At 34.3% G+C, this 14,922-nt stretch overlaps 1 protein-coding gene across 2 annotated transcripts in view; it reads right to left on the reverse strand.

The window, feature by feature from the left end:
- CSMD3 (CUB and Sushi multiple domains 3) overlaps nt 1-14,922 on the reverse strand; it is a 1,197,521-nt gene that overhangs the window by 12,850 nt on the left and 1,169,749 nt on the right. For both annotated transcript variants that reach the window (XM_082433293.1, XM_082433292.1), the window contains 4 exons: nt 14,544-14,702; nt 6,073-6,185; nt 5,075-5,162; nt 2,880-3,015 (listed from right to left, as the gene is read on the reverse strand). In XM_082433293.1, the coding sequence (XP_082289419.1) occupies nt 2,880-3,015; nt 5,075-5,162; nt 6,073-6,185; nt 14,544-14,702 (496 nt within the window). The remainder of the gene's footprint in view (nt 1-2,879; nt 3,016-5,074; nt 5,163-6,072; nt 6,186-14,543; nt 14,703-14,922) is intronic.

Below are 14,922 nucleotides of genomic sequence, written 5' to 3' on the forward strand. Positions count from 1 at the left end.
AGCATCTCTAAGGAGGCAAAATTTAATCTGAGACTTGAAGGACAATAAGGAGTTAGTTCTGCAGTAATAAGAAGGGGGTTCCAAGAAGAGTAGACATCTAATGCGGACGCCTAATTTGGGAAGATGCTTGGAGTATCCCAGAAACATAAATACTCAGTTGGCTTAAAATTATATACAGTAGAGCAAGTAAATTCAAAATCTCAAAGAAGAAATTACTATCTATACTGATACTCAAGTCATGAAAATAGTTTCCAAAGAGTTACTGATAACTGAACATTTGCCATTAGTTTATAAAACACATGGAATCTAGGCTGGCTGGTATAAGTTGCTCATCTTGAATTCCTGCTTCATTTTTTGTCTCCTTTTTTTTTTTTTTTTTGTCTCCTTTTTGACTAATGTTTATTTCTAGTTTCTCTTTCCCACATCCCACTGCATAATTTGCTGACGTTTGTAATGGAACAAAGGCATACTTGCCCTTACCTGTTTCTCAAACCTAATTCCTAAAAAGGCTTTGAAATAAATCTCCTCTGTTTACACCAAACACCACAAATTTCAACGATTTATTTTAGTGTAATTTGTATTTGCCGTTATGTGATTTTACTACCCCTAACGCATTTTCTGAATTTTTCTCCATACTAAATATTGTTAGGTGATTTGTATGATGACAATATTAAAAAAAAAATCTATCTAAAGCTTCTTTCAAAAGCATCATCTATATATTGTTACATAATATAAATTATATTGTTTACAACTTGCTCTTGCCAGGTGCATAATTCTAATGGATCATATTTGTCTCTCCTTTTTCAAACTACGTTCACAATACAAACAGAAGCAACATCATTTCCTTCTAATTAGGTAAGGATCACAAAGATGTAAAAGAATTTCCTTCTGCTAATATTGAGCTACAGCATTAAGGAAAATAATATCAAGCTTTAGAAAGTTTACACATCAATAAAAATTAACTTAAAACTAATCATTTCTAAATGTAAGAGCAAAATCTATAAAACTCTTAGAAAACATACAAGTTGTATGACCTTGAATTTGGCAATGGTTTCTTAGGTATGACACTAAGCACAAGTAACAAAAGAAAAAAGAAATAAATTTTACTTCATCAAAATGAAAAACTTGTATATCAAAGAACACTATCAAGAGAGTGGAACTACAACCCACAGAAAGAGAAACATTTGCAAACCATATATCCGAAAAGGTCTAGTATCCAGAATACATAGAGAACTCATATCTCAACAACAATAAGACAAATAACCCAATTTTAAAAATGGGCAAAGTACTTGAATAGGCATTTCTTCAAAGAATGTAGGCAAATGACCAACAGGCACATGAAAAGATGCTCAATGTCATTAGTAATTAGAGAAATGTAAATCAAAACCACATGAGATACCACTTCACTAGGATGGTTAAATGGAGGAGTACCATATAATCCAGCAATTCCATTCTTGAGTACATACTCAAAAAAACTGAAACAGATATTCAAACAAAACTTGTACACAAATGTGTATAGCAGCACTATTCATAATAGAAAAAACACAGGAACAATCCAAATGCCCATCAACTGATGAACAGACATATTTAAACACAACACATTCAAACATACAATGCAATATTATTCAGCCATATAAAGGAATAGTGTGCAGATATATGGTATAACATGGATAAAACTTGAAAACATTATATTACATTCAAGAAGCCAGATACAAAATGTCACATATTGTATGATTCCATTTATATAAAATATCCAGAAGAGGCAAACCAACAGACAGAAAGCAGATTAGTAGTTGCCTGGGGAAGGGGTGGGAGGAGTAGGGAGTTACTGCTTAGTGGGTACAGTTTCCTTTTGGGGTGATGGACACTGTGAATGTACTAAATGTCACTGAACTGTACACCTACAATGGTTTAAATGATTTTATGTTATGTGTATTTTATCACAATAATAAAAAAGATTAGCATAGCTTACTTTATAAATAAATTTAGTGATGATTTTTAGCATTAATAACATTTGATATTGACAAGGCCTAAACAGCTGCTAATGCACAATTGTTACAAATTTACATAATATTAAATAAATCATTCTTAGATAATACAGACTGGCATTTATAATAAAAACATCAGTTTTGAGAAAAATACGTTACATTTAGGTATTCATTTAATTATCTTCTGGTTACCTGCATACTTTTTTCTTCTTTTTTTTTTTTTTTTTTTGGCATACATTTTTTCTTAGTAAGGGATGGCCCCGAATAGTGGAGAATCGCATAGTGAAGCCCCTCACCAGGATGTTGTAATGGATGTAGTGAACAGGGACCAACGAATAATCTATATAGTCATATATGGGATATATCACAAATATAATATATTAATTCCATCATCTTCTAAAAGCAACAGAGATAAATGAGAGGATTAGAGGATTTTATCGTCTGTCTCCCTGGGTAAACTCTATCAGTACTGTCAGGTTACCTAAGGGGTTTGGACACAGCTTCTTCCTAGTTCTCTAAATAAATCTGGCAGCAGATATCACCTTTTCAATTTAAACCTTAACTTAGATTTGTAACTCTAAAGTTTCAATATGGATAATGTAAAAATAACTTATACAATTAGTTATGTACCAGGAAATTGACAGGCAAAAAGGAGGAAGGGTTAGGTTGAACGCTTGTGCAACTTAACAGAGCAATTTTAGTTGTGTGTATATTGCCGTGGTGGAGGGAAAGGCAGGGGAAATAATGGTTTCAACAACTGTGGCAATATTTGGCACACAGAGATTTAAACAACCTAGAAAAAAAATGTAAGTTAGAATTTGAACTAGAGAGTAAAAAGAACATGAAACATAGATTTGGGAAATGCTTTATACTTAAAATCAACAAACTTACCTTTGTTTATAAAGATAAAATCCAAATCCTGCAAATATAAGTGCAAAAAAAGGCACAAGAATAGCAATGGCCACAGAACTACTATTTGTACCATGAGGTTGATTTGAAGAATTTGAACCTTCTGACATATTCAGTCCTATAAAATAAGAAAATAACTTATAAAATCAACCCTACTTTATCACACTTGATTTTTTAGTTTTGTGAACCAATTAATTTCTTCCTTGCTCAAGATATCTACTTGGAAATATCTGCAAGATGTACTTGGAAATGTACATAGTAAACAAAACTAATTCACGAAACTCCTTCAACTCATTTCCACACAATTTTGCACAATGCCTACTATGTATAAGATATTTTTCCAGGAAAGGACACAGAATAAAAAATAAGTGGAGTCTCTGAACTGAAGAGTTCATACAATTGTGGGAAGAATACAGAGCCACAAATCAGTACATATATCAAGGATGAATTCATGATCAATGTGCTTTAGGAAAGGAAGGAGTAATTCCATCTGGTGGTATGTAAGAATGTTTTCTGGAGGACTTATGAGCTTGACCTTGAAGAATCAATAGAACAACAAATAGGGGAGGAAGCAGGACCATCAGAAGCCCAGAAATGGGAAGATGAGTGGCATATTTAGAGGACATGACAAGCATTAGGCATGTCTGTGTGGAAAGGACATGTGGTAGGGAGTAGGAGGCTAAAATGATAAATTATTTGAAAAGGCATAAATATGATTCTAAAGAGCCCAAACTTTCCACCCACCTATAGTGAGGAACAACTGGATGTGTTTGGGGAAAAAAAAAAAAAGGGCTCCGTGATAAGATACAAGATTTAGAACAGTGACAAGGGTGAGATGGACTTGAGGGAGTCTGGTCTGAAAGCAAGAGTTGTTTGAAGATTGTAGGAACATCCTAGATAAAAATGGAAATTAAGGTGTGAACTACAGCACTAGGAAGAGCATGAAAAGATAGAATCAGGGGAACTTGTCTGTGTGGATGAAAGGGAGAGGAAGGCATAGGATTTAGATATGTTCTACTTGGGGCTGAGTAAATGGTTATGACATTTGCACAGTTAGGAAATGAGAAAAACAGGTTTGTCAACATGTTGGCACAGTGACTAGGGAAGAGAAAATAAATAACAAGCTCTTTTTTTTAGAAAGAAATAGTTCCTTTTCTATAGGTGCTGTTTTAGACATGTAGTGCTTGAGATGCTTTAGGGAATAGTATGTGAAGAGATCTTGCATTCATTTACACAACTGTGTTAATGTACTATGTTAATAAATGTTTTATCCTGCTTTTAAAACTAACAATTTTGGCAAGACATTATCTGAAATGACATCTTATTAACATTGCTCATTTGGAGAAAACTGATTTGCCTTTCTGATAAATATTCAACTAAGTCATACCTTAGTCCAGGTTAAAAAATGTTAGTGCCTTTTTTATACATTATTTTTCTAGGGACTCATAAACTTATGTAAAAGTTCAAAGCAATGGAATTTTTAAGATAAACATCAAGTAGTAGATTTTAGAGCCTGAATTTACTCTTTATGCATTAATACCACAATATAGTAATGGGAGACAGTACACCTTGGGAAAAGTATATACCAAAAGCTATGTTAATAAATACATTCAAACGAGCCCATTAAATGTTTATACACGTGTTAGAAGAGTTAGAAATAAAAATGACAAAACCCTGTGCCTCCCACCATGGAAAATTCACATATCTGAAGAGCACAAAGTCCCAAAACGGGGCTCACTCCTCTAAGTTATTTTCCCTTTCCAAACTCTATGAGTTAAAGTGCCCCTATGTTTTTTTGGAGCAGTAAGAAAATTGTGACAATATTCAAATTGCAGAGAAGTATTACAATTCTCATATGATAAAAATATTTACAGTTTAATATTTTCTTTCATATCTATATCACTTTTTCTCCTTTTTACTTGCTTGAGGGCAAGGCAGTTTGTCATGTTTATTAGAAATATGCTGAAAAACTAAACATTGTACGGAGCTGGAACACAGAGAAACAATACTCTGAAGAATGCAAATATTTAAAAGTCTATCAAATGTATCAATGTATAGTCCTGACAACGCAAAATTCAAAGTATGGTAAGTGTGCCTAATGTTCAGAATCCATTGCACTTTCTTATGATATCTGCAGTAATAAAAGAAGTACATGAAAATGAAAATGAATACATTACCCAGTCTTTGTAGTCCAAATTGCCCATAATCTTTGCCCTGAATAAATCCTTGAAATACATAAGTAGCTCCATCAGGCTCAGCAGAAACCTAAAAGTATTTATAAGTTTGGTTAAAACTGAAGACTGGCCACAGATATATTTTCCCAGCCTTAGAAAATATTCAGTTTTACTCTGAAATGAATATTATGCAGAATTCCTTCCTCCATATTCTCTACTATGGAAAACACAGAACACTGTGAAAATCTGCCATCATTAAAAAGCAAAATTAAAAATTTAATCTTTAAATAATTATGATACTGGAAAAAGGGGATTTGTTATTAACATAATGATACAGATTTATAGACTTCTTTTAGGCTAAGAAACCTGTTGTCAAGAAAAAGGGCAATGATATGATGAAACAGAATGAGGCAAATAAATGGTCAATTAAAAATTAAAATATAATAATACTGTTCTTTGTAGATTAGATTACTGTTCGACATATATGCACTCCTTTGCCCCCCCCTTCCCATCAACCTCCATGGAAAGAGTATACTTTCTACCTCACTGAGCTGGATTTGGTCCTGTGACTTGCTTTGGTCAATGGAATGTGGGTGGAATTGACAATCGGTCAGTTCCAAGCCTAGGCCTTAAGAGGCATGTTTCCCATTATAAGTGAAGGAAGCCAGTCACAAAAGACCACGTATTATATGATTCCATAAATATGAAAGCCTAGAACAGGGAAATCTAAAGAGACAGAAAATAGAGTTGTGGTTGCTTGGGGTTGTGGGGGTAATGAGGGGTGGATGGGTTGGGTGATAGCTACAGGGTATGGAGTTTCTTTTCGAGGTGACGGAAATATTCTAAAATCAACTGTGGTGATGGCTACACATCTGTAAATATATGTGTGTGTGTTTAATTAGCTCAATTTAGAAATTAGATTTTTCTGGAATTTTAATGACAAACCAAAGCATAAGTTTGTTATTAAAATTAGCAGCAGACTTTTAAAGAACTATACTTACAAAGCCATCCATGGCCCAATCTTCCTCCTTCATTTTCTTCACAGAAGCTTGAGCTGGTACTTTAATAAGATAGATATGTAACATTAGGCGAGCTTCTTGGCTTTTATATACTCCTGTAAAATGTAAGGACAATTAGTCTACTAATTTTGCAAACAGTTATGCTTTACTTTATTACCTATAACTATTTTAAATATATCATAAATACATGTGCTAGTAAAAGAAATAAAACAAGGCCAAGTCAAGGCCACCTTCACCCATAATGCTTTTCACAAATCCTGTAATATATATTGATCTCTCTTTCAGCTGAAATTTTCAACTCAAATCTTAAGTGGGGTTTAAATTACCTATGCTATTAAAATTAAATATTACTGTTCTTAATAACATCATTCCATGATTATTGTAAACAAAATGATTTCTTCCCCCCAATCAGATTTAAAATCAAGGATATGAATCAAATGTTAAAATTCCAGATATTTTCCTTAATAATAAATTAGGTGCCAACTCTGAGAAAAAGAGTATCTTTGTGGCACCACAAAGATAAATATGTTGTTCCTATCTAAAAACAGGATGCTTACGTGAATTTCTGATGAAATAGGAGATATAATGATAGAGATAGAGAATATGATGAATTAAAGGCCAGAAGAGAGAAGGATCATTTCACACTGGAGTGCTTAGGAAATACTTATTAAGAAAAAAGAGCATTTGAGCTGGATCTCAAAAATCAAGTAGAATTTTTAATTCAAGAAGGTAAATATAGGTAATGGCATTAAGGAGAGAAGCAAGATGAATACAATTTTTTTTTTTTCCTTAATGAGAGTATTCCAAGAGTAGGAATAAGCTGGAATGTAAATGTGTTTAGGGGAATAATAGAATATAAGGTTCTAAGTAAAAATTTTGTGATTAACTGATGGTTGAAATTTGACTCATTACTTCACTCACTTAATATTTCACCTATGTAATAAGGTATAAAAATTAGCTGGGAACACAAATATAATGACACATAGACCTTGATCTAAAGTAAATTACAGTTAATAGGGAAAACATACAAAAGTAACCAAACTTACTGGGAAAATGTTATAATTAATTTTATGGAGACAAGGATAGAAAGTTAGTCTAATTATTTATGTTTGTTTATCTATATTTGTAGAAATTTGTTTTAAAAGTTTTCTACATTAGAATACATATACATTTATTTAGTGCTAACTCTCTTACAAAAGGAAAATAAAAATTTATGTTTCAAAATTAAATAAATCAGTAGTCACACATTCCATTCATTCATATAAAGCTTCTTTCAATTTATATCATGTAATTGTGTATATTTTTAAAATTAAAATATATATTAACTTCTAATACCTTTACTTTGGGTTTAAGGTAGGCTCATTCAACAATACAAAATGAAGCTTTATATTTGTTGTAAAATTTACAAAATCAACAGATATAATTTTATTTTCTATTTTATTTATACCACAAATTATTCCATTATTAATAATTGTATGGGATATATACATTACCAAGAAATTTAAAAATACATATTTCATATTTTCAATATCAATACTTTTAAAATGTATATTTAAATGAGAGTAATAATTCAAATTCATTGCGGCCCATTTTGTTCCAGATGCATTTCTTTTTTTTTTTTTTTTCTAAACATCATTATTGGACTATAATTGTTTTACAATGGTGTGTTAGCTTCTGTTTTATAACAGAGTGAATCAGCTATACATATACATATATCCGCATATCTCCTCCCTCTTACGTCTCCCTCCCATCCTCCCTATCCCACACCTCTAGCTGGTCACAAAGCACCGAGCTGATCTCCCTGTGCTATGTGGCTGCTTCCCACTAGCTATCTATTTTACATTTGGTAGTGTATATATGTCCATGCCACTCTCTCACTTCATCCCAGCTTCCCCTTCCCCTCCCCATGTCCTCAAGTCCATTGTCTATGTCTGTGTCTTTATTCCTGTCCTGCCCCTAGGTTCTTCAGAACCATTTTTTTGTTTTGTTTTGTTTTTTAGATTCCATATATATGTGTTAGCATACGGTATTTGTTTTTCTCTTTCTGACTTACTTCACTCTGTATGACAGACTCTAGGTCCATCCACCTCACTACAAATAACTCAATTTCGTTTATTTTATAGCTGAGTAATATTCCGTTGTATATATGTGCCACATCTTCTTTATCCATTCATCTGTCGATGGACACTTAGGTTGCATCCATGTTCTGGCTATTGTAAATAGAGCTGCAATGAACATTGTGGTACATGACTCTTTTTGAATTATGGTTTTCTCAGGGTAGATGCCCAGTACTGGATTGCTGGGTCATATGTTAGTTCTAATTTTAATTTTTTGAGGATCCTCCATACTGTTCTCCATAGAGGCTGTATCAATTTACATTCCCACCAACAGTGCAAGAGGGTTCCCTTTTCTCCACACCCTCTCCAGCATTTCCTGTTTGTAGATTTTTTGATGATGGCCAGTCTGACTGGTGTAAGGTGATACCTCATTGTAGTTTTGATTTGCATTTCTCTAATGATTAGTGATATTGAGCATCCTTTAATGTGTTTGTTGGCGATCTGTATATCTTCTTTGGAGAAATGTCTATTTAGGTGTTCTGCCCATTTTCTGGATTGGGTTGTTTGTTTTTTTGATACTGAGCTACATGAGCTGCTTATAAATTTGGAGATTAATCCTTTGTCATTTGCTTCATTTGCAAATATTTTCTCCCATTCTGAGGGCTGTCTTTTCGTCTTGTTTATGGTTTCCTTTGCTGTGCAAAAGCTTTTAAGTTTCATTAGGTCCCATTTGTTTATTTTTGTTTTTATTTCCATTTCTCTAGGAGGTGGGTCAAAAAGGATCTTGCTGTGATTTATCTCATAGAGTGTTCTGCCTATGTTTTCCTCTGAGTTTTATAGTGTCTGCACTTACATTTAGGTCTTTAATCCATTTTGAGTTTATTTTTGTGTATGGTGTTAGGGAATGTTCTAATTTCATTCTTTTACATGTAGCTGTCCAGTTTTCCCAGCACCTCTTATTGAACAGGCTGTCTTTTCTACATTGTATATTCTTGCCTCCTTTATCAAAGATAAGGTGACCATATGTGAGTGAGTTTATCTCTGGGCTTTCTATCCTGTTCCATTGATCTATATTTCTGTTTTTGTGCCAGTCTCATACTGTCTTGATTACTGTAGCTTTGTAGTATAGTCTGAAGTCCAGGAGCCTGATTAATCCAGCTCCGTTTTTCTTTCTCAAGATTGTTTTGGCTATTCGTGGTCTTTAGTGTATCCATACAAATTGTGAAATTTTTTTGTTCTAGTTCTGTGAAAAATGCCATTGGTAGTTTGATAGGGATTGCACTGAATCTGTAGATTGCTTTGGGTAGTATAGTCATTTTCACAATGTTGATTCTTCCAGTCCAAGGACATGGTATATCTCTCCATCTGTTTGTATCATCTTTGATTTCTTTCATCAGTGTCTTATAGTTTTCTGCATATAGGTTTTTTGTCTCCTTAGGTGGGTTTATTCCTAGGTATTTTATTCTTTTTGTTGCAGTGGTAAATGGGAGTGTTTCCTTAATTTCTCTTTCAGATTTTTCATCATTAGTGTATAGGAATGCAAGAGATTTCTGTGCATTAATTTTGTATCCTGCTACTTTACCAAATTCATTGATTAGCTCTAGTAGTTTTCTGGTAGCATCTTTAGGATTCTCTATGTATAGTATCATGTCATCTGCAAACAGTGACAGCTTTACTTCTTCTTTTCCGATTTGGATTCCTTTTATTTCTTTTTCTTCTCTGATTGCTGTGTCTAGGACTTCCAAAACTATGTTGAATAATAGTGGTGAGAGTGGACATCCTTGTCTTGTTCCTGATCTTAGAGGAAATGCTTTCAGTTTTTCACCATTGAGAATGATGTTGGCTGTGTGTTTGTTGTATATGGCCTTTATTATGTTGGGGTAAGTTCCCTCTATAACTACTTTTTGGAGGGTTTTTATCATAAATGGGTGTTGAGCTTTGTTGAAAGTTTTTTCTGCATCTACTGAGATGATCATGTGGTTTTTCTCCTTCAGTCTGTAAATATGGTGTATCACATTGATTGATTTGCGTATAATGAAGAATCCTTGCATTCCTGGGATAAACCCCACTTGATTATGGTGTATGATCCTTTTAATGTACTGTTGGATTCTGTTTGCTAGTATTTTGTTGAGGATTTTTGCATCTATGTTCATCAGTGATATTGGCCTGTAGTTTTCTTGCTTTGTGACATCTTTTTCTGGTTTTGGTATCAGGGTGATGGTGGTCTCATAGAATGAGTGTTCCTCCCTCTACTATATTTTGGAAGAGTTTGAGAAGGATACCTTAGCTCTTCTCTAAATGTTTCATAGTATTCAACTGTGAAGCCATCTGGTCCTGGGCTTATGTTTTTTGGAAGAGTTTTAATCACAATCTCAATTTCAGTGCTTGTGATAGGTCTGTTTATATTTTCTATTTCTTCCTGGTTCAGTCTCAGAAGGTTGTGTTTTTCTAAGAATTTGCCCATTTTTTCCAGGTTGTCCCGTTTATTGGCATATAGTTGCTTGTAGTAATCTCTCATGATCCTTTGTATTTCTGCAGTGTCAGTTGTTACTTCTCCTTTTTCATTTCTAATTCTATTGATTTGTGTCTTCTCTCTTTTTTTTCTTGATGAGTCTGGCTAATGGTTTATCAATTTTATTTATCTTCTCAAAGAACAAGCTTTTAGTTTTATTGATCTTTGCTATTGTTTCCTTCATTTGTTTTTCCTTTATTTCTGATCTGATCTTTATGATTTCTTTCCTTCTGCTAACTTTGGGGTTTTTTCGTTCTTCTTTTTCTAATTGCTTTAGGTGTAAGGTTAGGTTGTTTATTTGAGATGTTTCTTGTTTCTTGAGGTAGGATTGTATTGCTATAAACTTCCCTCTTAGAACTGCTTTAGCTGCATCTCATAGGTTTTTGGGTCATCGTGTTTTCATTGTCATTTGTTTCTAGGTATTTTTTTATTTCCTCTTTGATTTCTTCATTGATCTCTTGGTTATTAAGTAGTGTATTGTTTAGCCTCCATGTGTTTGTATTTTTTACAGATTTTTTCCTGTAATTGATATCTAGTCTCATAGTACTGTGGTCAGAAAAGATATTTGATACAATTTCAATTTTCGTAAATTTACCAAGGCTTGATTTGTGACCCAAGAAATGCTCTATCCTGGAGAATGTCCCATGAGCACTTGAGAAGAAAGTGTACTCTGTTGTTTTTCGATGGAATGTCCTATAAATATCAATTAAGTCCATCTAGTTTAATGTATCATTTAAAGCTTGTGTTTCCTTATTTATTTTCATTTTGGATGATCTGTCCATTGGTGAAAGTGGGGTGTTAAAGTCCCCTACTATGATTGTGTTACTGTTGATTTCCCCTTTTATGGCTGTAGCTTTTGCCTTATGTACTGAGGTGCTCATATGTTGGGTGCATAAATATTTACAATGATTATATCATTTTCTTGAATTGATTCCTTGATCATTATGTAGCATCCTTCTTTGTCTCTTGTAATAGTCTTTATTTTAAAGTCTATTTTGTCTCATATGAGAATTGCTACTCCAGCTTTCTTTTGATTTCCATTTGCATGGAATATCTTTTTCCATCCTCTCACTTTCAGTCTGCATGTGTCCCTATGTCTGAAGTGGGTCTCTGGTAGACATCATATATATAAGTCTTGTTTTTGTATCCATTCAGCCAGTCTATGTCTTTTGGTGGGAGCATTTAATCCTTTTACATTTAAGGTAATTATCGATATGTATGCTCCTATTACCATTTTCTTAATTGTTTTGGGTTTGTTATTGTAGGTCTTTTCCTTCTCTTGTGTTTCCTGCCTAGAGAAGTTCCTTTAGCTTTTGTTGTAAAGCTGGTTTGGTGGTGCTGAATTCTCTTAGCTTTTGCTTGTCTGTAAAGCTTTTAATTTCTCCGTCAAATGTGAATGGGATCCTTGTTGGGTAGAGTAATCTTGGTTGTAGGTTTTTCTCTTTCATCACTTTAAATATGTCCTGCCACTCCTTCTGGCTTGCAGAGTTTCTGCTGAAAGATCAGCTGTTACCCTTATGGGGATTCCCTTATGTGTAACTTGTTGTTTTTCCCTTGCTGCTTTTAATATTTGTTCTTTGTATTTAATTTTTGATAGTCTGATTAATATGTGTCTTGGCGTGTTTCTCCTTGGATTTATCCTGTATGGGACTCTCTGTGCTTCCTGGACTTGATTAACTATTGCCTTTCCCATATCAGGGAAGTTTTCAACTATAATCTCTTCAAATATTTTCTCAGTCCCTTTCTTTTTCTCTTCTTCTTCTGGGATCCCTATAATTCGAATGTTGGTGCATTTAATGTTGTCCCAGAGGTCTCTGAGAGTGTCCTCAATTCTTTTCATTCTTTTTTCTTTATTCTGCTCTGCAGTAGTTATTTCCACTATTTTATCTTCCAGGTCACTTATTCGTTTTTCTGCTTCAGTTATTTTGCTATTGATACCTTCTAGAGAATTTTTGATTTCATTTATTGTGTTGTTCATCTCTGTTTGTTTACTCTTTAGTTCTTCTAGGTCCTTATTAAACGTTTCTTGTATTTTCTCCATTCTATTTCCAAGATTTTGGATCATCTTTACTATCATTACTCTGAATTCTTTTTCAGGTAGACTGCCTATTTCCTCTTCATTTGTTTGGTCTGGTGGGTTTTTACCTTGTTCTTTCATCTGCTGTGTGTTTCTCTGTCTTCTCATTTTGCGTAACTTACTGTGTTTGGGGTCTCCTTTTCACAGGCTGCGGGTTCGTAGTTCCCATTGTTTTTGTTGTCTGCCCCCATTGGCTAAGTTTGGTTCAATGGGTTGTGTTGGCTTCCTGGTGGAGGGGACTAGTGCCTGTGTTCTGGTGGATGAGGCTGGATCTTGTCTTTCTGGTGGGCATGATCCCAACCAGTGGTGTGTTTTGGGGTGTTTGTGGCCTTATTATGATTTTAGGCAGCATCTCTGCTAATGGGTGGGGTTGTGTTCCTGTCTTGCTAGTTGTTTGGCATAGGGTGTCCAGCACTGTAGCTTGCTGCTTGTTGAGTGGAGCTGGGTCTTAGCATTGAGATGGAGATCTCTGGGAGACCTTTCACCATTTGGTATTATGTGGAGCTGGGAGATCTCTGGTGGACCAATGTCCTGAACTCAGCTCTCCCACCTCAGAGGCACAGGCCTGACACTCAGCTGGAGCACCAAGACCCTGTCAGCCACACAGCAGATCAGCAAAAGTTCAAAAGCTTGACAATATGCTCTGTTGGCAAAGGTGTGGAGATACAGTCTCTCTTTTTCATTGCTAGTGAGAAGGCAAAAGGGTATAACCAACAACAACTCTGTCAATATGTTTTCATCAACCAAATGAGCAATGCCAACGTGGGAAGCCGGACCACTCACTCAGTGGAAGAATCCCAGGTTCAGGGGGGAAAGGCAGAGTGCAGGTAATATCTAGATATTGCTTGACACTTTACAGACTGTTCTCAATGGATTTCACTTCTTTGCTGAGCTTCAAAGCTTCCAAGATCTTGGCAGCTGGGAAGTGAAAGGTAGAGGGAGGGAGCATGGGGCAGGAGCAGCTCCTGGGTGTGTGCCCACGGGAGTCCAGATGCATTTCTAACATCTGAGGCATTAGTAATGAACTGGAAGGCAAAGAGCTGCTCTCTTAGAGCTTGTATTGCTGGAGTATAGACAAATCATGTCATGTCATACTATACTATACTATACTACACTACACTATACTATAATTTCAAATAGTGAAAAGAAGAAAATGAAACAAGATAAGACTGCCTACGACTAAGAGTGAGCCTATTTGTAATGTCAAAGCTACTTTAGATAGGGTCATCAGAAGTACTGTTGACAAGATGACATTTGAAGAAACATTTGAATGTCAGAAAAAACACAGTATTCAAAGATAATGAGGGAAGTGCATTAGACAGAGGAAACAGAAACCTGAGAAAGTTGAGCAGATGGATAGGGCTCTGGGTTCCGTTTGCCTGTTTAAGGTAGTGTAGCTCTACCTTTTCTGTCTTAAATTGTAGTGTCCTCCTAAACATTCTCATTTGAAGACATGATTTTGTGACCATAAAATAGCTTGCAAGTCACCGATCCAGTCTCTTTGGTGTTATGAGAATAGAGAAGGAGTTAGTTACATTCAAATGAAAAGTTCTGTTCTATTTCATGACATGTCATTCTAGCCACATAAAAATATTCTTGAGGGAGCTTATTTCAGAATCACAGAATTTTATATTTGTGTAGTAATATTCATGCATCAATCAAAAAAACAGAAAGTCTTGTTTCTGAATGAATTATGAATGTCATCAAAATATAGCAAAGATTTCACAGTATAAAAATCACTAAAAAAATGATGAAATGATGGAAATGAAGGCATAAAGGCATTGTTTGCTGTTCTTTAATGTGATACCTGAAAGTAGTAGTTCCATGTTGCTGTTACTGAGTGTTGCATTGACTCTCCCAGTGGAAGCATTGAAACTAGTAACTGTCAGGGTCATGGGTTGTTTCCTTCCTTTAAAATTGTAAGAGCCTTTCCATATATAATTTTGGGCAAACACATCATCAGGAACTGTGAATAGATTAAATAAACATACATGTTAATTTTACAGTGCTCTGTAAATATAAGCATTAAATACCAGATTAATGAGTATTAGTTTATTGAATAATCATATTTTTTCTAAATATACAATTATATAGAATGTACATTATAAAATGAATTCTTCACATAAGTGTTTTAATTTTTTTAGAACCAAAATAATAATCTAGATTTGTACATACATCATCAATGA

The sequence above is a fragment of the Balaenoptera physalus genome (genome assembly GCF_965194825.1).
Source record: "Balaenoptera physalus genome assembly, chromosome: 17".
Classification (NCBI taxonomy): Eukaryota; Metazoa; Chordata; class Mammalia; order Artiodactyla; family Balaenopteridae; genus Balaenoptera; species Balaenoptera physalus.